This window comes from Silene latifolia, chromosome 6, assembly GCF_048544455.1.
Source record: "Silene latifolia isolate original U9 population chromosome 6, ASM4854445v1, whole genome shotgun sequence".
NCBI classification, from domain to species: Eukaryota; Viridiplantae; Streptophyta; class Magnoliopsida; order Caryophyllales; family Caryophyllaceae; genus Silene; species Silene latifolia.
This window is the reverse complement of record NC_133531.1, coordinates 103512214-103535928: the sequence shown is the minus strand read 5'-3', so window position 1 is coordinate 103535928 and position 23715 is coordinate 103512214. Positions and strand designations below refer to the sequence as shown.

General features: G+C 37.8%; 2 protein-coding genes across 2 annotated transcripts; both read left to right on the top strand.

Moving 5' to 3' along the window:
• The first annotated feature begins 6336 nt into the window (after window positions 1–6336).
• On the top strand, window positions 6337–9952 carry LOC141587050 (receptor-like protein 7). The gene has a single exon (XM_074408469.1). The coding sequence runs from the start codon at window positions 6444–6446 to the stop codon at window positions 9834–9836; it is 3393 nt and encodes a 1130-aa protein (XP_074264570.1). The 5' UTR covers window positions 6337–6443; the 3' UTR covers window positions 9837–9952.
• Window positions 9953–13063: 3111 nt separating this feature from the next.
• Window positions 13064–18296, top strand: LOC141588417 (uncharacterized). Its single transcript, XM_074409861.1, has 8 exons — window positions 13064–13380; window positions 14171–14252; window positions 14562–14757; window positions 14841–14917; window positions 15462–15738; window positions 15901–15945; window positions 16065–16267; window positions 16461–18296. The coding sequence occupies exons 1-8, from the start codon at window positions 13064–13066 to the stop codon at window positions 18294–18296; spliced, it is 3033 nt and encodes a 1010-aa protein (XP_074265962.1).
• The last annotated feature ends 5419 nt before the right edge of the window (window positions 18297–23715 follow it).

Sequence of the window (23715 nt, the reverse complement as noted above, 5' to 3'; positions counted from 1 at the left end):
TCTGAAGCAACACAAAGCCCGTCTTGTTGCCAAGGGTTTTCATCAAAGACCTGGTCTCGACTATTCCGAAACCTTTAGTCCTGTCATTAAACCTACTACTATTCGTCTTATTCTATCCTTAGCCGTCTCCCATGGCTGGTCTATGCGTCAAATTGACGTCAACAACGCCTTTCTTCAAGTAACCTTGACTGAGTCCGTGTACATGGTTCAACCACCGGATTTCACAAATAATGAGTCTCCTTCTTATGTATGCAAATTAAGCAAAGCTATCTACGGTTTAAAACAAGCACCTCGTGCTTGGTACACTGAATTAAAAAATTATTTCGTGTCCTTTGGTTTTCGCAACTCTATCTCTGATTCGTCATTATTTATTTATGATCGTGCTAACATCCGTCTTTTTGCTCTTGTTTATGTGGATGATATTGTTATCACAAGTCCAAATTCCGACGCCGTTACTACATTTATTTCAGCTATCTCGCAACGTTTCTCTCTTAAAGATTTGGGTCCTTTATCTTATTTTCTTGTCATGGAGGTCACGCCTATATCGTCTGGCATCCACATTAATCAATCAAAATATGTTTCCAATATTCTTGCTCGATTTAATATGCTTGACTACAGCTCCTCTTCTACTCCGATGTTATCTTATTCACCTTTATTTCGTCAAGACGATATGCCTATTGAAGATGCTACTAACTATCGCGCTATTGTTGGGAGCTTGCAGTATCTATCTTTAACACGCCCCGATATTGCTTTCTCGGTAAATAGATTGGCACAATTTCTTACCCATCCGACTGCCGATCACCGGTATGCTCTTAAAAGGCTTCTACGGTTTCTAAAGGCACCATACATCATGGTCTTATTTTTCGAAGAAACAATTCATTTAATTTCCATGCTTATTGCGATGCGGATTTAGGAGGCGATCAAGATAATTATTTGTCTACCACAGGTTATATTGTGTTTATTGGTCAACATCCCATTTCCTGGTCCTCTAAGAAGCAGCGAGCTGTCTCACGCTCCTCGACCGAAGCCGAATTTCATGCTATAGCTGATACAACTTCTGAAGTTCTTTGGCTAAGGTCGCTGCTAACTGAACTACATGTTCTATTGCCCTCTCGTCCTGTGATTTTTTGCGACAATCTCGGTGCAACGAACTACTCCGCCAATCCAATTTTTCATTTCCGGATGAAACATTTGGCCTTGGCTTTTCATTTTGTCCGAGAACAAGTTCAGTCGGCACTATTCGCATTCAACATGTTAACGGTGACGATCAACTTGCTGATACTTTAACTAAGCCGTTACCACGTCCTCGGTTTCTATTACTTGCTTCCAAGATTGGACTCACCCTTCGGCCGTCCAACTTGATGGAGCCTGTTAAGGATATGCAATCCAAAGGCTGCTAGTTCTCCTTATTCTTCTACTTTTCTGTTAATAGTTTGTTAATAGTCTAGTCAAATACAATCCCTAGTTTATAGTAGTTGTTAGCTTGTTTATAGCTTTAGTTAACCTAGTCTTAGTAAGCTACTCTTTGTATAAATTGCTCCTCTCTGTACGTTGCTAATCATCACAATTAATATAAACTTATTCACTTTTTTACAGAAATGACCTTTTACCTCCAGTATGGGGGATTTTTTTTTTTTAGACAAAGGTGTACTATTATAAACAAGATAAAAGTCAAACTTACAAACCTGTTACATTACAAACCTAGGGCCGGTAGAGACCCCCAAACTAGCAGAAGCACAACTAACATAACTAATTTTACAAACAGACCCACCAAGAACAGAAAGACGATGCTTTTTAATCGGAGGATGGTAAAAGTTGTCGAAATGGATTGAATCCTCTTTTCTTTTAGAACACGTGACCATCTCCAAACCTTTAAACCTGCAAAAAACAGAGGAATTTCTAACCATCAACATTGACTTATCCTTGAAATCAGCTCGAACCCGATGCGAACACTGTCGGCTGAAAGTATTCTTCCTGAAGCGGCTCCATGCTCTGCTTGACTGCGTCTTCACAGCTGAGAAAGTTGAGAAAACAAACTGGCTTTGACAAGGCAGGGGGTTGGTAATGAAATTAGCCTTACCAGGCTGGTCTAGAAAAGTGCCTGCAGTCATTGATACTTCGCTAACCTTGCTGACTTGATCTGAAATCCCCTCAGAAGACCAGCGTGGTCTCTTAACCTCATGAGGATTAACCTCATCAGCATCTAAATTATTCGCATTCTTAGCTAAACCAACATCCATGGCAGCATAAAGATTCATTGGCAAAGGAGAAATAGGGGGAACTGCTGCTTCCCTTGAAGAGTTTTCATGGGGAGTTCCCATCGAGGTAGAAGGTTTATTGAAGAGGGGGCGGACTCTCATAGAAGCCCCCGATTTGGGATGAAAAAATTGCAGATTCTTCCCTAGCATCAAGTTCTCGTAATCCTTGGATGAGAGATACAACTTTTTGTGGGCTTGTTTTTTGTTGAAGAAGATGAAATTGGTAATTTCCGGGGCAAAGGAAACGGAAGGGTTACACTCACTCACAACCGACGAGGGAGGGTAAGGCTCATTAAAGTTGGTGGAGTCCATAATACTGCCTGAACTCCTTCACTATCAGCACGGGTCAATCCGGAAGATTATGTGAGTGATTGTTACAGTGTAGCGTCGTATATTAAAGCATACTCCTATCCAATCGAGCCTCTAAACGGTATGAACATGTGGTTACCTAGTGAAGGAGATGTAATTTTGCCCCCCGAGTTCAAGAAGAAGAAGAGAGGGAAACAACAACATAAAAGAAGAAGAGAAGAAGGCGAAACTAGTAGCAAGTATGGGAGTGTAACCAAAGTTGGAAGAAAATTGAGATGTAGCAAATGTGGTGATTTTGGTCACAACAAAAAAACATGTGGAAAGTGAAAGTTGAAAATAATTGGTGAGTTTTTTTTTTAATGTGAATTATATTTTTTTTTTGTTGGGTTAAATATGTAAATTATATATACGACAATGATTTTGGTACTTTAAATCGACTTACAATTTGATGCAGGTGTAGTACGCTGATGGAAATCACTGAAGTACTCTTCAAGTCCGCTTCAAGTTATTATAGAAATCATAGTCTTGAAGATGAATTATCGAGATATTACAAGACAAATCTTCGTATTTATTATCGTCTTTTGTTGGACATCATGTCGTCTTGCTTTTTTTTTGGTGATTAACTATTGAAAAAACATAGTATGGCAATGACAATTATCTTTTGTTGGACTTCATTCTCATTTCAGGTCTATAATTTTATGGAGAATTTGTGTATGAGTTGTGCTTTTGTTAATTTGAAGAGCTCTTTTGGAGGATGCACGTATATTATACGAGCTCAACAAATAGATGCTTTAACATATTCGGACAAGGTTTCGCACAAAGTTGATGTTAGTCATAACCATTGTACGTACATATCTGCTTTCTAGCACCTTGTGACATTACACAAATCACTTTTTTGTTCCAAGTATTCTAAAATCACAAATTCTTATTTCAGACCGCCATATCCGTCTAAAATTTTCAGACGGATATCATTTCCTCTCACAAAAAACCCATTTAGGGTGTGAGTGGGAAAGCATATGGGGGTGTTCCACCACCCATATGCTTTTCACTTGTGAGAGATTTTATTGCGGTCTGAAGCAAAAATGATTGAAAATAAAATAGAGTATCTCATGATTCAAATAAAAGAAGAACATGGGAGATGAGCTTTTGTTTGTTTCGTAAGATGGAATTACAAGCAGAGGCATTGCATTAGATTCGATTTTAGAGAAAAAGATAAATGAGTTTAGAAAAAAGGGTATGATATAAAAAGTTAATAAAAAAATATATATGAAAAAGTAAAATTCATATGTGAAAAAAATAATTCCAAAAGTATCATTTTTCTCAACTAAATATCTTAACATTGACCTAAGACCATCCCCAAGCAAGGTCGCCGACTGGGTCGTGACCTTGTTGGGTCACCTTAATGACACCTTAAATTAGGATTAAGGGGTTAATTTTGGTGACCTTCAACTACTCGGGGTCATTTGGTGACCTTGAGTTGAGTTGGTGACCTTGTTGGTGACCCGCTAGGTGGCACACTCCCATTGGTTGGAAACAAAAAAAAAGGACAACCGTCAAAATAAAGAGAAGGTGACATTTGGTTGAGTATGATGATCTAAGAGGTAGGACACTCTCATTAGTTAAAAAGTGAAAAGTAATTGGGTTGGTGACCTAGGTCGTGACCTTCTGCTTGGGAGGATGAAAGTGGGTCAGGATAATTAATGTGTGATAATGAGGAAAAATATTGGTGATCCGATTAATTCGACCTTCTGCTTGTGGAGTGGGGATCCTCTGTCCCATTTGGTGTCCCAATGTGTGTGTCACTCCAATCACCTTCTAACACATCAACAAATTAATATAATTATTGCAATATTTTAATTTGCAACAAGTGATGTGTCAAAAGGTGAGTGAAGTGGCACACACAATGGGACACAAAAGTGGAACAGAGGATTCTTACCGCTGCTTGTGGATGGTCTAAAGAAAAATGTATCGTACCATTTAATAGCTAGGCCCCACCAAATAATCCAGCAGAAATGGGACTAGCTGCCAAATTTGGAAATTTCTGGCACAAAAGTTGATATTCTTTCAAGTTCAACGAACTCTCTAAAACACCCACTAAACAAATACAATTGGTCTCCCTTGTAACAGGTTACCATTTGTGACGGATATTTTGTGAGATAAAATGGTAATAAAATGGGTTAGTGGAGAAAGGGGACCACATGAATAGTGTTGCAGAGAGAGAAAAAGTGGGTACTTTGTGAGGTAAAATGATATCCGTCTTCAGCTTGTGACGGATATGTCATGTCTTCAATGAGAATTTGTGAAACAAATAAGCCAATCGGCCGACAAAAAGACGCGGCTAATTCGACATTTTGTGGTTCCCTCATACAATGTGTCGTTTACTTTGACGGTTCTTAAATTATTCTGACTTTACTTGCTCAAACCACTACCTTCATCAAGAATTATTGGTGAATTTATGTGAGAAAATTCATGTGAATTTTGAGACAAGGCTCAGTAAATACTTCCTCCATTCAATTCCACTTTATCACTTTGTTTTTTCACGTTTGCCAACGCATGTTTTACGCGTTAAATATCGTTAGCTACGTATTTGCAAATATTATAAAAATTAGATAGTTTTAATGTACTCGTAAAGACGAATCAAACAAGATCCCACATGAATGTATTTTCACTTGTGTATTGAGAGAAAATCGAAATTGAATGTATATTTGTGAATAGTCTAGAAAATAGAAATAGGTTGAGTGGAGTTGAATGGAGGAAGTATCAAAGTAGTAAGGCCCTGTTTTTTTGGATTGAAATTTATCTGATCTGAACTGAACTGAACTTATAGGATCTGAACTGAACTTATTGGATCTGAACTGAACTGAACTTATAGGATCTGAACTGAACTGAACTGAATTTATAGGATCTGAAGTGAACTTAAATTAAGTGAGGTATAAGATCGAATCGAATTGAATCAACTTATAGGATTCGAATCGAATCGAATCGAATTTATAAGATTTGAAATGAATCGAACTTATAGAACCGAATCGAACTTATAGGATCGAATCGAATCGAATCGAACTTATAGGATCTGAAGTGAACTTATATTAAGTGACTTTAAGTCCAAAAGAACAGGGCCTAAATAGATTAACTTGATTGTGTATAGATAGGGGCAGTTTAAGTCGGGTCATTTTAAGTATATTGTACATCTGTGATTTTGGATTTAGGTTAATTTTGGGTGACATGTGGCCGGGTCAATTCCAAGCATTGGTCATTTTGGGCTGGGTCGTTTTGGGGTTAATGGTTAGAACACTATTTTGATTAAGAAATACGAAGTACTATTTTGCATTTGCAACTATTTATTAGAGCCGGTTGTAACCAATAAAATTTTATTTTGACGTATATATAACATTAATATGACTTAGTACTCGTCGTCTCGGTCACTTTAGGCGACTTTAAGTCATTTTGGATCGGCTCGATAATGGGTTGGGTCTTTTCAGGTCGAGTAATCTCGGGATGGGTTAACATGGGGTCAATCAAGGTTTAAATCGGGTCGAATTAATTCGAGTTTTGGATCAAGCAAGTTCAGGTCACTTTTAGATCTTGAGTCAGGCTTATCGAATCGAATCGAATGAGCTTCGCCAAATCTAGTAAACACTACCCATATTCTTTCATTAGTGTCTTAAATATTCCGTGTTCAACATTCTTGGACGACTCCCCTTTTTCAAGGCATAGAAAGTTGATAGAGAGAGAGTAGTTGTGACATACTTTCCCAGTCAATTACAAGACCCATAAGTTTGAAAGATAAGGAGCCAATGAAACTTAATCTCAAAACAATTTCCAAAACTAAAACCATTTATTAACTCAGTTTGATGGTATATATGAGAACAGAATTCAATGAAAGTATCAGTTAATTATTGGCTATTTTGGATACCATTTATCCAATTACTCACGTGCATCTCTACCCAGTTAGCTTCAAACATATGCCTTGATGATCAACGGTCATTGCTGTTACAACTTAGAAACAGCCTTAACTATACTATCTCCGAGTCCAACAGATTAGCAACTTGGAATGAAACCTCAGATTGTTGTCAGTGGAATGGTGTTCTATGCAACAGTTCATCAGGGCATGTTATTGGTCTTGATTTATGTGGCGAATCAATTTCCGGCACTTCTGATGATTTCCGTGCTTTGTTCAGACTTGGGTTCCTCAAAAGTCTGAATTTAGCAAATAATAGTTTCAACAGTCAACTATTTCCAACAGGGTTTGCTCAACTTACTGGCTTGACTTACCTGAATTTGTCCAAAGCTGGGTTTAGTGGTCAAATCCCGATAGAGATCTCGGGATTGGTTAACTTGGTAACTCTCGATCTTTCTAGTGGTTCGTACTTGTTTGGGTTATCTCCTCTGAAACTCGAAAACCCGAGTCTAGGAGGGATAATCCGAAACTTCTCAAATCTCAGAGGATTGTATCTAAATGATGTGGTAATTTCGGAAAATGGATCAGAATGGTGCAACGCATTATCCAATTCAGTGCCTAATCTGCAATTTCTGAGCTTATCTAGCTGCAATCTTTCAGGTGGAATTGATCAATCCCTTGCCAAGTTACATTCGCTTTCAGAGATTCGGCTTGACCAGAACAATCTGGCAAATGTGGTCCCTGATTTCATAGCCAATTTCAGAAATTTAACCTCGTTGACGCTAAGTAGCTGCCTGTTGAATGGAACATTTCCTCCGAAAATTCTGCAGTTGCCAACATTAATAAGCCTGGACTTATCATACAACAGTTTCCTCCAAGGTACTCTGCCTGAATTTCCAGCAGGTGCGTCATTACAAAGGTTAGTGCTGAGCTTTACAAAATTTTCTGGCCAGTTGCCGGAATCTATAGGGCATTTGTTGGAATTACAGAGCATCAAGTTACAGAACTGCAGTTTCAGTGGGTTGATCCCATCTTCACTCACAAATATCAACCAACTTGAGTATGTGGATTTATCGTTCAACAAATTTTCGGGTAAAATTCCCTCATTTTCATCTGCAAAGAATCTAATATGCCTGCATCTTAATAACAATACACTGTCTGGGACGCTTGCCTCAACAAAATGGTCCAACCTCTCAAATTTAACTGATATTGACTTGAGTGTCAATCTTTTACGAGGAAGAATTCCCATGGAAATATTTTCCTTACCTTCACTTAAGATGATGCAACTATTCCAAAATAGATTCAATGGGACACTCGGAGAACTACCAAACATGCCATCATCGACTCTAAATACTTTGGATTTGAGCAACAACCACCTACAAGGTTTGCTACCAAACTCATTGTTTGGAATGAAAGCTCTTAAAATTTTGAAACTTTCCTCCAACAATTTCAGTGGAACTCTCAACTTGAATTTGATAGGACAGCTCCAGAATTTGTCTTCTCTTGAGCTTTCGTTTAACAGCCTGTCAATTGACGCAAATGCTACTATTTCCCCCTTTCCCCGATTGAGGACTCTAAGACTTGCTTCATGCAATTTGGGACTGTTGCCTGGTTTTCTGAAAAACCAGTCCATTCTACAGTATCTTGACCTCTCAATCAATAGCATTAGGGGAGTGATGCCAAAATGGATATGGGGTATTGGTAATGGGTCTCTTTCCTACTTAAACCTTTCCTGCAACAGCTTCACAAGACTTGAACAGCCTTCCTCAGACATATCAACTATAAGTATCCTCGATATTCATGGCAACAAGATTCAAGGAGAAATTCCGAATCTGATATCCCCAAGTATGATTTATTTGGATTACTCCAACAATTATTTCACTTCCGTCAGTCGTAACATTGGTAATGTCATTCCATATGTTGCTTATGTTTCTCTCTCAGGTAACAACATATCTCATGAAATACCCATATCATTATGCAATCTCACTGTCCTTCAGGTTCTGGATTTGTCACTCAATTCTCTGACAGGCAAAATTCCCAAGTGTGTAATCAGAATGACTTCGACACTTAATGTGTTGAATCTGAGGGAAAATAAACTTAAGGGCACCTTATTCGATGAATTTCCCAAAGGATGCAGTTTAAGTACTCTCAACATTGGTGAAAACTCTCTCCAAGGAAAAATTCCAAGATCACTGGCCAACTGCAAGCAGTTAGAGGTGTTAGACATCAGAGAAAATGGTTTCAGTGGCACCTTCCCTGACTCGTTAAGGAACTTGTCTAGTTTACGGGTGCTTGTTCTAAGAGCCAACTACTTTTATGGGTCAATATCATGTCCAGATAACAACATAACCTGGCCATTGCTGCAAATCATGGACCTATCGTTCAATCACTTTGATGGTAAGCTAACGGCTCAATGTTTCTCGATATTCAGTACACTGATGCATGTAGAACCTAACTCAGCTACCAGTCAGTTGCGTGTCCCTGTGCTGCCACTTAATGATGTTTACTACCAAGATATGGTTGAAGTGACTCCCAAGGGTGAAGAGATCACCCTACAGAAGATCTTAACACTTTACAAAGGGATTGATATATCTAGCAATGATTTTCACGGGGCAATACCAACAGCCATAGGAAATTTGATTACACTAGTATTCCTTAACATGTCGAATAATGCCTTGACGGGTCCTATACCATCCTCCATTGGAAATCTGAAGATGCTCGAAGCATTAGACCTCTCAAATAACAGTCTCAGTGGTATAATTCCCACACAAATAGCGAAACTGAACTTCCTTTCACTGTTAAATTTGTCCTACAACAAATTAACAGGAGAAATCCCAATCGGCAATCAGCTTCAAACGTTTGATTCAACCACTTACATTGGAAATCTAGCATTATGTGGGCCCCCATTAACGTTGAAATGTTCATCTTCATCGGAACCCTCAGAAACAGTGTCAATGCAAGCAAGAAAGATGAGTAGTGAATCGGGACTTGATTGGCAGCTCATACTAATTGGAGCTGGATTCGGCACAGGGGTAGCTTTAGTCACATCCCCTCTTATATTTTGGAAAAAAGGGAGGAAGTGGCACGACAAACAAGTGGATAAACTAGTTTCAGTCATTTGTTCAGTTTTTGGGAGTGATCAAGCTACTCTAGATGACGATATCGACCAAGGTATTGGGCATCAACTGTTTGCTTTCACAAGTTCCAGTTTTGAGGACAATATGGAAGGTGTAGAAAACGGCACCCAGTTTTGTTTATTCTGCTCTAAGCTTGATAATAGCAGAAGGAGGGTAATTCACAATAGTAGCTGCACTTGTCATAAATTACGAGTCATAGCATCAGCAGCTCTGTCCACATGTTTTTCAGAGTAAGTATCTTTTGTGGTTGAAGTTCCTGCTTCCTCTTTGTACATGAATATATACAGTAACACGTCGTCAACCCCTTCGGTCAAGGGGATTGTTTCGATTCGAGAATTATTTAGAAACAACCATTGTTTTCGTCTGCATTCTGCAATGTTAACCCAGAAATATGTGAAACAAAAAAAACTTAAAAGGGCCAGTCAGGCATTTCATCAAACATGTTGTGTTCTACTTATCCTCCCCTTATATAAAAGAGGATAAGGAATGTTACTATTCTAAGGAATAGTAAAGTGAATAGTTGAATTTTATTCATAGTTTATTGCTTTGGGTTGTGTTTGTGTCGGTTATTGCATTTAGAGATGTCCTTGGTTTGTCTAGGTTGGTGCATTTCTATTCGTACAAAAACTTCTTTGCGCTTTGTTGTTTGTAGGTCTTCAGCCTTCTTCTTTTCTGTTTTACGGTTTGCAATTGTTGAGCTGGTTCCGCTGTTTGAAGTTGGCAGCCTATTTGTACAGTATCAGTATTTTTTTTTCCTCACTCTTTTTTTTTTTTCCCCTTTCTTCTTGCCTTTTCTTCTTTTAGGCCCATATTTAAGTTGGCCCTTGTTATAGTAGACCCATATTACACATATTTTAGTTTGCCTGTGTTAGAGTTGGCTGAAAAGCTTAATTGCATTTTGAAAGGTGGTCTCTTTGACACTTGATCTGGCTTATTTACCTTCTGATTATAAGTGGGCCGTTTCTCGGAAACCGCCGCTAAACGCTTAGGAACAACGTTTTACAATTTATTATTGGTTTGCAGTTGATCGGTTTGCATAAATAAAGATTACACGGGAAATTTAATTGACAGTCGTGTACCTCGTATAGCATGCGATAACAAACTCATGAGCTATGGCGATTTTCGTAATACGCTGCCAATAAACGTCTGCTAAGTTATTATAGTGTTTACCACCAAACGCTTAGGAGCCACGTTTTACAATTTATTTACTTACAGTTTATCGGTTTGCATAAATCAAGATTCCGCGAGTTGTTTATTTTACAGGCGTCTTTCTCGTATAACATGCGGTGTCAAGATCATGGACTATAGTGTCAAACAAATACAATTTACCCAAAAAGAAAGGAGAAATTGGTTTATGGCTGATTTGCATAGATGTTGCTTTAGTCGTCTCGGCTTAATCAAGGGAAGACATTTGCGTTGAGAACGTAAATAAAAAAAAAAAAAAAGTAGTTATATGATTACCATGGTCAATGGGACTTCAAACAAACACAAAAGGTTTGAGCGATTAGATTGTTTATTACGTGTTTAAGCGGTTATATCGTAAGTTATAGTTAAAGCGGTTATATGATTTATTACGTCTCTACGCGGTTATAGCGTGAATTACGTGTTTAAACATTATAATTAAAGGCACGTGCGGTCCTTAGACCATCCCTGCCAGCGCCAAGTCGATTGCTTTTACGACTTGCTTTGGTCATGGTTAGTAACTTAATTAAGCTACTTAATTGGTGACCAAAATTGCTAATTTGTGACCAAAGGTCAATTTGTGACCTCTGCTTCATTCTTGTGACCTCTTCCATAACCCAGTAGGTGTCAATTTCTGATTTGTTAGATACAAAAAAGGACAACTCTAATGATTGGGTTGATGACCTAAGTCGCGACCTTCTGTTTGGGAGGGTGAAAATGGATCAAGGTTAATAAGGTGGGATTAAGAGTAAAATCGGATCGTGACCTAGTTAGCGTGACCTTTGCTTGGGGATGGTCTTACTGAAAGATGAATTCAGTACATGGGTGGGGGCATTTCGGTAAGGGTATGGTGTTATGGGGTTAATGATTAGTATCTTAGGAAGGATTGTGTGGGGTCAGAGGTGTAATGTCCTATTAGAAAGTGAGGGAGGTAAGGTGAAATGACTTAACCGTGTTAGGGTGGGTTTTCTGTCTATATAAGCATGTGTCTTAAGTAAGTAGGTAAGGTCTTGTGATGTCATTGTACTTGCTTTGAACAGTTGCACGTAATGGCTTTATTTTGGGGTGGTTAGCTTATAAAAGGGCCAGTCTCCGGGTGAGAAAATGGGCGGTTCAATTTATAGTTTAAAGGTGGAGCTCCGAATGTTTGGTTAAATTTAATACTCTTACCTCAGATTAAAATTTAATCGGTTATGTATTTGTTCCTCATTTGCTGTCTTCTTGTTGCAGGGAAATAATTTCAGAATCGCTGAAACAAGCTTACTTCAGAGGTATAATGATTGAAGATAACTAATTTCTTACGTGCAGAATTTGTGTTTTTATGAGTATATCTCTGCTTGTTTAAATGAGATTAATTGGGTGTTGCTTCGCTTATAGTTGTTGCATACATGCTCCGTGTCTTTATGTGTAGAACGGTCCTTATTTTGGCAAAATGGTGTTTATATGGTAGCGTTGTGCAAAAGTGTAAGATGTTGCTATGTATTAATGGTCAGTGTCAAATTATATTTACCATGTTTCTGTGGTATTATGAGTATACTGACTTCGAATATCTGTTTTTACTCCAATAAAATTTTGAAATCCAATAAACTTTTGAAAAAATATATATATATATATATATATATATATATATATATATATATATATATATATATATATATATATATATATATATATATATATATGATGGTGATGACCATGGATTTTACTTTTGGCTTTACGCCTGTACAAGTAGTTTGTCTTTTCAAATACTGGGTTGGTTAGTTATAGGCGTTGTTGCATACATGAGCTTCAAGTTAGAGCATACTGCATGATGTGCTTTTAAGTGGGAATTTATGACATGGCTGTACATGTTGTTTCTGAGATGGCCGAAAAAAGGAAGGAGTTCATAATTTCTTTTTGTGCTTTATTGTCTGATGCTATGAGAGTACTTGATTGGCTTGAACCTAGTTATAGCCATGCAGATGTGGAACTCAATCAGGCCAATTTAGTACTGCGAAGGGGGTGTAGGCCCTGCAGCATGTTTCTTTAAAGGTGAAAAGAAGGGATCTATGCCTGAATTGGAGGAAGAGGCGGCTGAACAGGTTGTGGACTACCTGGTTTAGAAAAAACAGATAGTTGTTGACGATGTCAACTTGAAAAGGCGTGGAATTTATATGGCCTGTTGTGATTTTTATAAGCGGAAGCGGGAGGCTCTACAATGTGCTGAATGAGGCCCATCTAAGGCTGAGTTGGAGGCCCGTGCACAGAAAACAATCAAGGTTCCGGATACGTTACCTAAAATGGTGACTGTTGACCTGTGGGACATCTGGCTTCAAGTGGTAGTGGAATATGATGTTACTGTGGATGCTCTGGACTTCCTGGTCCAGCCAAATGGCCGTTATATTTTTTGTTTCACAGTAACTTGGCCCAAGCATCCTTCTAGGGAGAGGTATTTCATTGGCGACAACATGGAAACTGTTGACAAAGCAAGGCTGAGCTTAGCTAAGAAGGTCATTGATTATTTTCAGACAGTGTATGGCTTCACTGTTAAAGAAGAAAACTTCAACAGGATGAGGTATTCTCAGATTCAGTGTGGCTTTCAGCGTGGGAGGTACAGGTCTGTCCAGGCAAACCAGATTTGCGTGGCCTCTGATCTGGAAGCAGTGCCTCTTTTTTTTTGCGACCGAGTGTAAAACTCCTGAAGGACAAAACAATGGAATACGCGCTGGTTTTACATTGCCACCACCTCCAAAAAAAAAAGGGATGTGGCGGGACAACGTCTTAAGTTCAGGAACAGCTGCAGTAGGCAAACCACTACCCAATGATGGTGGCATGCTGTTTGATTGGGAGGTTGGGAGGGCGGTCGCTGGCAAGCGAAACCTAGAAAAACCTTAGGAAGTTGTAGCTGCTTTTTATGTACTTTCTAATAAAGTGGGCTAGCATGTGATTGTTAGTCCAGTTAGCATAACCCAGACATTGGTAATCTATGATGTCTTTCGCTAGCATTTTGGCGCACTTGGCAAGGCTATTCATTTGAATTGTCCTAAGATGGATATCAACCTTTTGTATTAGTGCCAGGTTTAAATGTATGGAATCATGAATTTTATTTTGCCGTGGAGTGTTAATTGGTTTCTTTTGTAATTGATATCGAATTTGACTGTAAAAGGTTCACTATTCACGTGCGTGTTTGTTGGCGGGTGAACTTTCACATTGCAATATTTAGCCGTGATAAAGTAAGATGGCATCCAAGTAAAATTACATGTACTATTCTTAATGAATCAAATTCATTATTAAAATTCATGATTAGTAGTTCCAATTGTTTTAAAATAATTAGATTAAAGAGGGGAGCATCGGCTAAACATCAGTGTGATATATATGTAATGGAAATTGTGTTTAATTTCTGGCAGGTCGGCCCTGCTTTCGTTGAGTCGTGAAACTGGGAACCTAGAATTATTACCTCTTTGCAAATGGGTGATCCTGCTGAAACAGGTTATTGCTCTTTCGATTAAGCTTTTTCCAAAAAAATAAATGAACTTATTTGCATACCAAAGTCTGGTGGTGCTCTTTCATTCGCGAAGTTTAGGGCCAAATTTAAATTGTCAAGGCCTGCAATACACACTTTTAATACAAATTAAAACTGACTTTTATTGTTGACTTTTCATCAGAAATCGTTAAATTGTTTTCAGAAAATACCCATCTGAAGAGACATATTTGAACATTCAAGTGAACAACGGATGCAAGTCAGTACAGGGTAAGATATTTCCTGCCTTGTTAAAAGGTGATTGGAACTGATAACAGCTAAACATTCTAGGGAAGCTACCAGTTGATGTAAATATAAAAAATGTGAGGAGGGGAAGGCCAACTGGGAAAAGACACTGGGGCAATTCAACCAGCAACCTTCAAGAAACGGTCAGCCCGTCAGAGTTTCAAGCTGTTACGAACCATAGCGAACATGCTCCCACGACTAGCAAACGCCAGCGTAGGCGCCAAAAAGGTTTTTTATTGATGCATTTGATGGGAAGGGTTTGCCAAAAGTCATCGCCATATCTATAACTTGAACATTTTAACAAACTGTAGGTAAACCGTCTACGGGACCCGAGCAAATACCAGTACAACTATATAGATTTCGAAGGACAAACATTTCAGAGGGACTGGCAATGGAAAATGCAGATAAAGGGCACAAGAGGGGCCGTGCTACCAAAAAAAAGTAATAAGTTAGCAATATATCTGACATATAAATCTTTACATGCCACTACAAAATTTATATAACTTACTGGTTAATTTGACAGAAATGCCAGATGCTTTGAGTGACAAGCCTGTGCCATTTGAACCTGTCAAATTATAACCGCCAACCTATTGTGCTCATTGTGGAGCAAAGAAATTTGAGTTTGAATCAAAGGGCCTATGTTGTTGCAACGGAGAAATTCAATTGGCTGTTAATGAATATCCTAAAGAATTGCTGCAATTGTATACTGCAAGGGATGAACAGTCACAACATTTTCAGACACTTTCCAGGTTATATAATAACCTTTTTGTTTTCAGTTCTTGGGGGGGGGGGGGGGGGGGGCTTTTGGATCAGAAACTTACAAAGGGATATACGTGTTCAAAGCACAGGGGCATGTTTATCATTATTTGCCAGATCTAATACCCATGGATAGTATTCCTAGGTACTTATAGCTATATTTCTATGATGGTCAGCATGAAAAGGAAAATCAATTGAGGCTGTTCCCTAATTTGAATGAACAGATGATGACTCTTCTAATGGGAATTATGGATGATAATCCATATGAGAAGTTCTTTAGATCACTCCAAGAAATAGAGGTCACTGAGAATACGAGAATAGTCTCGAACACAGATCCAACCAATGATCAGCGTGTATATAATGCACCCACATCTGACGAAGTCGCAGTAGTTTGGCCAGATAATACAACTGTGCAAGGGAATGAAGGTCCTCATATTATTGCATATGGAAGAGGTTCACACAACCATAGAATTCGACATTTTTATGGGTGTTACGATCCTCTACAGTACCCACTTCTATTGCCAAAGGGAGATAGTGGGTGACATCAAGGATTGAAAAAACTTTCCAGCCCAACATTTAACACTGAATCAAATTCATCATTTCCGATGTCCGCAGTTACCGATGACATGCCTGAGTCTCTTATTGAGGCAGAAATAGCAAGTAAGTTCATGTTTTGGGAAATGCTATTTGTAAACCAACAATTTGTCTCGTTGCCTGGAAATTTGCAGAATACATTCAAGTCGTTTCAGTTTTATAATCTGTTCATTAACATTTTGCAGATGCTGCTAGGAGGCATACAAGAGCAGATAAGCGTATTTCTTGTCGGGAATATTACGCATACAAATTCCAGATAAGGCCGGGTAACTTTCTGCTGAGAGGAGGGAGGATTTTTCAGCAGTACATAGTAGATATGTATGTGAAGATTGAAAAATACACGGTTGGACTTTTTACGATTGAATCAGGATACTATACGAGCGGACCTGTATCAAGGGATTCTAGATACATTACAGCTTGGAGAAAACTATGCACGTAATGTAGGGAAAAGGATAGTACTCCCGCCTTCCTTCCTAGGGGGGCCAAGAGATATGAGGATAAGATATTTAAATGCAATGACACTTGTGCAAAAATATGGGAAACCTGATCTCTTTATAACTATAATGTGCAATCCAAACTAGCCAGAAATAAAAGCAGAATTGTCGCCTGGGGAAGAAGCACATAATAGGCCAGATCTGGTTGCCAGGGTATTTCATGCAAAGCTAACAATGCTTAGAAAGCAGATCAAGGAAAAACAGATCTTTGGGGAAGTTGCGGCTATGATTAATGTGGTTGAGTTCCAAAAGCGTGGCTTACCACATGCACACTTCCTCATCATCCTCAAACCCGCATACAAAATTACCGCCCCTGAAAAGTTTGACAGATATGTATCAGCAGAAATACCTACAAATGATAACCCACACTTAAGAGCAGTTGTATTAAAACACATGATGCATGGGCCATGTGGCACTGATTTCCCAAAATGCGCATGTATGAAAGTTAAAGATAAGCAAAAAATTTGCGAAAAAAAATATCCAAAAAACTTTCGAGAGTTTACCACAAATGGCAAAGACTCATATCCATTATATAAGCATAGGGATACTGGTGAAAAAGTTGTGGTGAGAAAAGGCGAGCTCGATAACAGATCTGTGGTTCCTTACAACCCTTATTTACTTGCCATGTTTGACTGTCAATTAAATGTAGAGGTTTGCTCTAGTATTAATGCAGTGAAGTACTTGTATAAATATGTATACAAAGGTGAATCTTATTCAATGTTGCGGACGAGACTGCTTCTATGTTGGTGGATAAAATTGAAATATATCAATCTGGTAGGTGGGTGTCACCTCCAGAGGCAGGCTGGCGAATTTTTGGTTTCAACCTATTCGATAGATACCCACATGTACAACCTTTGCCAGTTCACACACCCAATGGCCAGGTTTTCAGAGAACGAAGAACTGGCAGACGTCATTGATGATGAAGCAAGGGCCAAAACCATGCTGACTGAATTTATCATAACAAATTCAAGCATAGAAGGAGGCCAAAGATATCTGTACAGTGAGTTTCCCGAGTATTTTGTGTGGAATGATAAAAAGAAATTTTGGAAACCAAGGGATCGTGGAGTGGTAGTTGGAAGGGTTGCGCATGCTTCTCCCGGAGAAGGTGAGCGCTATTACTTAAGGTTACTTCTGGCGCACGTTAGAGGCCCTAAGTCATTTGAAGACCTCAAAACAGTGGACGACATTTGTTGCGTCTCATTTCAAGAAGTGGCGTTAAAAAGAGGAATTCTTGAAGATGATAACGCTGCAGATATGTGCATGGACGAAGCTGTCCAAGTAGAGATGCCAAATGCTCTTAGGAGACTATTTGCAACTATACTTATTTTCAGCTGCCCAAACAATTCTGCTGAATTTTGGGAAAAATATTACGGCCTACTCTCGGAATATTTTCGAAAACAGTTCCCTGGGGATCATGCAAAGGTGTTGCAGCTAACAACAGGGAAGGTGGAGCATTTTTTAGAAGGCATGGGGAAGACGTTTACCCAGTTTGGTTTGGACCATTTACACTTTGAACAAGAAACAATATTACAGTGTACAAGGGATATCAGTGATGCTTTGAACGCTCTAGTGCTCCTTCTACAGCTCACCTCTCGAAAAAAGTTAAATGTTAAGCAACGCACTGCGTATAAGGCAATCATTGAACATGTAAAGGCTGCAAAAGGAGGAGCATTTTTTATAAATGGACCAGGTGGGACTGGGAAAACTTTCTTGTATGGAGCTTTGTATGCGAAGGTCCGTTCAATAGGTAAAATATGCTTACCAACAGCTACCTCTGGAATAGTTGCATCAAATTTGCCCACTGGCAGAACCACCCATTCCATGTTTAAGATCCCTCTTGATACTGAAGAGACGTTAACGTGCGATGTCCCTAAACAAGGAGGGTTATCGTGCTTAATAAGGGAAGCTGCATTGATCATTTAAGATGAAGCTTCAATGGTGAAAAGGGAGAATATTGAGGCTGTAAATATGCTATTCGAAGATGTATGCAATAGTTCACAGTTATTTGTGGCAAGGTAATAGTTTTTGGGGGAGACTTTCGCCAGGTACTGCCTGTTCTTCCAAGGCGTACACAACAAGAAGCAGTTGAAGCAAGCATTGTGAGTTCTCCTATCTGGCAACAACTAACCAAATTTCAGTTAATTGAGAATATAAGGGCAAGGGAAGACCCTGAATTTTCAGAGTTTCTACTGAAGTTGGGCAATGGGGAGTTGCAAACAGAGGAAAGCAGTTTAGTGTCGCTGCCACAAGTTCTTGAAAAAAAAAAGGTGAACAACCATAACAGACCTTGATTGACAATGTTTTCCCAGAGATTAGGCAAACCACTTTTACCCCTGAATTTTTCAACGACCGAGCCATTTTGACTCCATGTAATGTTGATGTTGAGTCTATAAACAGCATGCTTATTGATCAAGTTCCTGGGACAAAGCACATTTATCATAGTTTTGATAACGTTGTGGATGACAACTCAAATGTATATCCAGCTAAATTTCTAAACTCTCTCTGCCCCGCTGGAATGACACCACATGAATTAATTTTGAAGGAAGCTAAGATTCTCCAGTCATATTATTACACAATTTGGATCTTGCAGCGGGTCTATGCAATGGTACGCGCCTCATATGCAAGCATTTTTTTCCAAATATGATTGAGTGTGAAATTTCAACTGGATTTTATAAAGGAGAGCGTGTTTTCCTTCCTAGGATTACACTCAAACCGTCTAAGAATTCTAGATTTCCAATTAATTTCCAGAGAAAACAGTTCCCTATTAAGTTAAGCTTTGCTATGACAATAAATAAAGCACAAGGACAGACCTTGCAACGCGTAGGTGTGTACCTACACTACTATAGATACAGGGTATAACAACGGTTAAAAACGGTTGTTATATAAAAAAGCGGATGTTGTTAAAGCGTCCGTTGTTAAAGGTTTTAACAACGGTTGGTTTTTCTAAGTAACCCATTGTGAAAACTATTAACAACAGTTTAAAGTAGAAAAAACCATTGTGGAAAGTGTGACTAAATTTTGGTGGGAAAGTTATAACAACGGTTACAATAGAAAAAACCATTGTTATAACTAAAGACAACGGGTTTTTTTTAAAAAACCGTTGTTGATTTTTTTTAAAAAAAAAGTATATTATATATTACTAGATGCATGCATTATTACTGTCCCTTATAATTCCGATGCATGCATTATTACTGCCAAATCCCTGTATATGAAAGGACAATATATGGAATGAGAAGGGTTATAAGATTTGAAGCAGATATGATGGCACAACTTCCTAAACATATATTAATTAAAAAACAACTCAAACGACACATTACTAAGTATAAATTCATGCATTATCTCAATAACCATTCCATTATCTCACTATCTCCACGTCCTAAACTACTCCAAACCCTAAATCTTTAAAACAAACTCCAAACCCTAAATCTTTAAAACAAACTCCAAACTTCCTTCAACAATGAATGATACCATCTGTAATACATGCATTACGACCGAGTACAACAAGAGTTTCATCCGTCGGTTGCTGGACTCGAGGGCAGGTTCAGGAGCTACCTTGAGGAAGCTCGGATCGCACTCAAGGACGCCAAAAAAAATGGCTTGACAGAGCAGCAGATATTGCAGCTATATGACGATATAGCAACTGCGGAACGAAACCTCCAAATAGCAAAGGAGGAGAGGATGGATATCATAGAAGAGAATAAGACTCTCTATGCATATCTAAGAATTGCATTTTTAGCAATGTAATTCATTTTTTATGTATTTATATATATTAATTAATTAAGTTTATTATGTATTCCTCTCCATCATCTTCTTCTTTGTTTTATTTTATTTAATTAGTTTTACAAGCTAATAAACGCAGAAAAACAACAGTGACAAAACTAATTAAGTGAATAATACTTAGAGAAAGATCAATAATGATCGATAAAAACACATGCAAATGAAATAATTAGAGAAAGAAAATAATAACGGAGATGACAAAACCTAAAACCATGCATATAAAGCGATAGATATTTACCTGATAATTAGAGAAAGTAAGACACGATGACAACAACAGTGACGGAGATGATAAAGCGATGATGAGAAAGAAAGAAATAGACGATGAGAAAGTGTGTGTTTGTGTTTGTGTATGTTTGCGTTTGTGTTAGGTTTGTGTTTGTGGCTGTAGCTGATCTGTGTTTATGTGGTTTATATTATGGAAAGTATTGACAACGGTTTTTACACATAAACCCGTTGTCATTAGAGAATATATTAACAACGGGTCCTTAGAAAACCGTTGTTAAAAAGTATTAACAACGGGTTTATATATAACCGTTGTAATTACTTTTCACTAACTTTGCGCCAAATTATTAACAACGGTTATAATGTATTACAAAATAAACTGTTGTTATTACTTTTTATATTAACAATGGTTGTGCAAGTTTGACCCGTTGTTAAAACCTATAACAACAGTTATCAACATATAACCGTTGTAATTAATTTTTGTAAAATTCGCGCCATCCATTCTACAACGTCTTATGGTGATTTTCGTGAATAAGCGTTGTTAAAGGGGCGTTGTAGTTGCCTGGATTTGTAGTAGTGCTACCTAGATCCTACTTTTCACATGGACAGTTATACGTTGCATTATCACAAGCACGGTCAGCTAAGGACTTGAAAGTGCTGCATAATCCAGCCGCAGGTGATGTTAATGGAAATTTGGTGCGGAATGTGGTTTCATTTGAGGTACTGAGAAGAGCAGGGTTTAGGGAAAATTGTCAGGTAATGCCTAGGACTTTTGGTTTCAGCTTTGGTTTCAGATGGTTTTTGGGGTTTAGGATGTAATGTTAATATATTTTGAAACTGTATCAATGTGGTTTCAGGATCTATAATTGTAAGGCAAACAGAATCCAAACATTGTGTATTTTGGTCTTGAAAATGGATGGTTGATTATCAGTAGTTTGGCCAAAGAAGAACCATATAGCTTTACTTTTTGCCTGTGCAAACGAAGAATACTATTACAAGAATTGCACTATAGATTCGCTATAATTTGGAAGGTCAAAATACGCAGGGAGTACCTACTAAAGAGTAACCTACCCTGAGTTACCACGAAAAATCATCTGCGTCGAAAAATGCATATTAAGTGAAGTTGCGAGCCTAAATTAAAATGGTCCAGCCGGTAAGATAATTAACAAAATTAAATATTAATTAGAAAAGAAACCAATAGTCCCACAAAAAGCAACAAAGTACTATCAATTTATAATTTTATAATGTAAAAAGTAAGATATAATGGGTTGTACTGCCTTATCTAAATTTCTAGCTTTAGAGAATTGTCATTTTCATCTAACAAGATGAACAAATATTCAAATATGCCTTTAATGTCATCATCACTCAACAAAATTTCTGACAAAGTTTGACATATCAAGTTAGTAAAGGGATTTATTTGTGGATCAATTTAGAAATTGAATAAACACCAGTTAAATGATTTAGGATTCCGTTCGCTCCGGTAGAGTAGTTATAATAATGCTTAAAAATAGATTGATAAGATTATCATGATAGTGATCAAATTAGATTATCCTTAGAAAGTAATAGATAAACCTATTACTCCATTAAACCGGATCCAAAAAAAGTTAGCAAACTGATCAGACATCAAAATACTTAAATGAGAAAAATCAATTGTACAATCGTACTATGAAATGACAGTAAACAGTTCAAGGTATGGACAATAGATTTCAAACGATCCTTGCCTATCCAAAACAAGATAAATTAATAGGAGTCTGTACTTTGAACAGTCAGATTATAGAAAAGTAATACTAGAGGTACTGAAGAACAGTGAAAAGGATATACTGCAGCAGAATAGGGAGTGGTGTGGTTGTTCATTTCGTTGGCAACACGCAATCAGACTGATAGTGGAGAAGCCTTACTGCACTGAGCTGACAACTGAATAATAACATTCAAACAAAATTGGGACACCCAGAAAAAAGTCACAACAATGTTCATATCATCTCAAACCATAAGAAAGAACTAAGGTTAGCAATTGTATACTAGCAGACAACCCACCACCCCAGGAAAACATCAAAAAATGATTTATGTATAGTAGTGATAATATATGGATGATAAAAGCTTCCAAATGAAACATGTTTGGATTATAAATAGCATTAATGTCAGACTAAGCATTACCAGGCTTACTGCGTTACTAAACAACCTCATTTATTTGCAGGAAATATGAAGCCTGAGAAAAAGATGGTGAAGGACTTGAATGATAAGGTCGGGCCATATTCAGTTCGCCTCAAAGTTATTGAGAAGAGCAACACACAAATTTCGCCCAAAAGTAAAGGCCTCAATTACCAGAGAATTGTTTTTCAGGATGAAGAGGTAATTCCTAAATTGCATTTTACTTTCAGTGAGATGAAATGTCAAATGATGTAAGTAAATTAGATATAGCACTTGAACTTGATACTATTTAATCACAGGTATATTAATGTAGCAATCCATGAAAATGGTGAAATATTATCACATTTAGGCAGCAAGTATCAATGTTAGTATTTGAGATTATAATTAGCTTGCTGTATAAGTCCAAAAATAAGTTCATAAGAAATTTTTATGACTTCGGAAGCACTCAAACAGCTTTAATTTAGGTTAGTACTTCTCAGATAAGGCATTTCTGTTAATTTCAAATTGAGGCAGTGTTAATAAAAAAGTTTCCAACATATCTTCCGACTATGTTAAAAAAGGGCTTTCGTATCACACCTGCCTCTAAATTATCCATTGGAGATGATACACATTGTAATTCTAATTTAATTAATACAAGGTGGAAGGATAAGAACTACGCTGTATGACGATAAAATAGCAGTGTATGAAAATATAATTTACGATAAAATGGAATATGACATTTGCAATGCAAAGATCAAGCTAATGCCTGAGAAGTATCGTCGCAATACTGACCATCCATATCAACTAACCTTTGGTGCTCAACCATCATTACGCCCGTTGAAGGGTGCAAACCTCCTACGGGTCCTGACTACATCAGCATAGCTGCAATACCTAGAATTGTGACAGCTGACGATAGATATGGTATTAAATATTTCCCTTATTGCTGATGGTTCAGTATATTTATATAGGTTTAACCCTTTTCTTGTGTTTACTAACTTAGGTAGCAATTGAATATTAACTTGACAAATAATCACTGATGTGTAGATATTCTGGCTATACTAATCCATGTTGAAGTGCTGCGAGAGGTGCCACGTCCAGATGGAGCAGCCTTACCTGTGTGTGAATTAGTTGTTATGGATCCCAGGTTAGATAAAATCATGATCAGTTGCATAACACAAATTAGATTTCGTTTTAAATTGGTAAATTAATTAGCTGA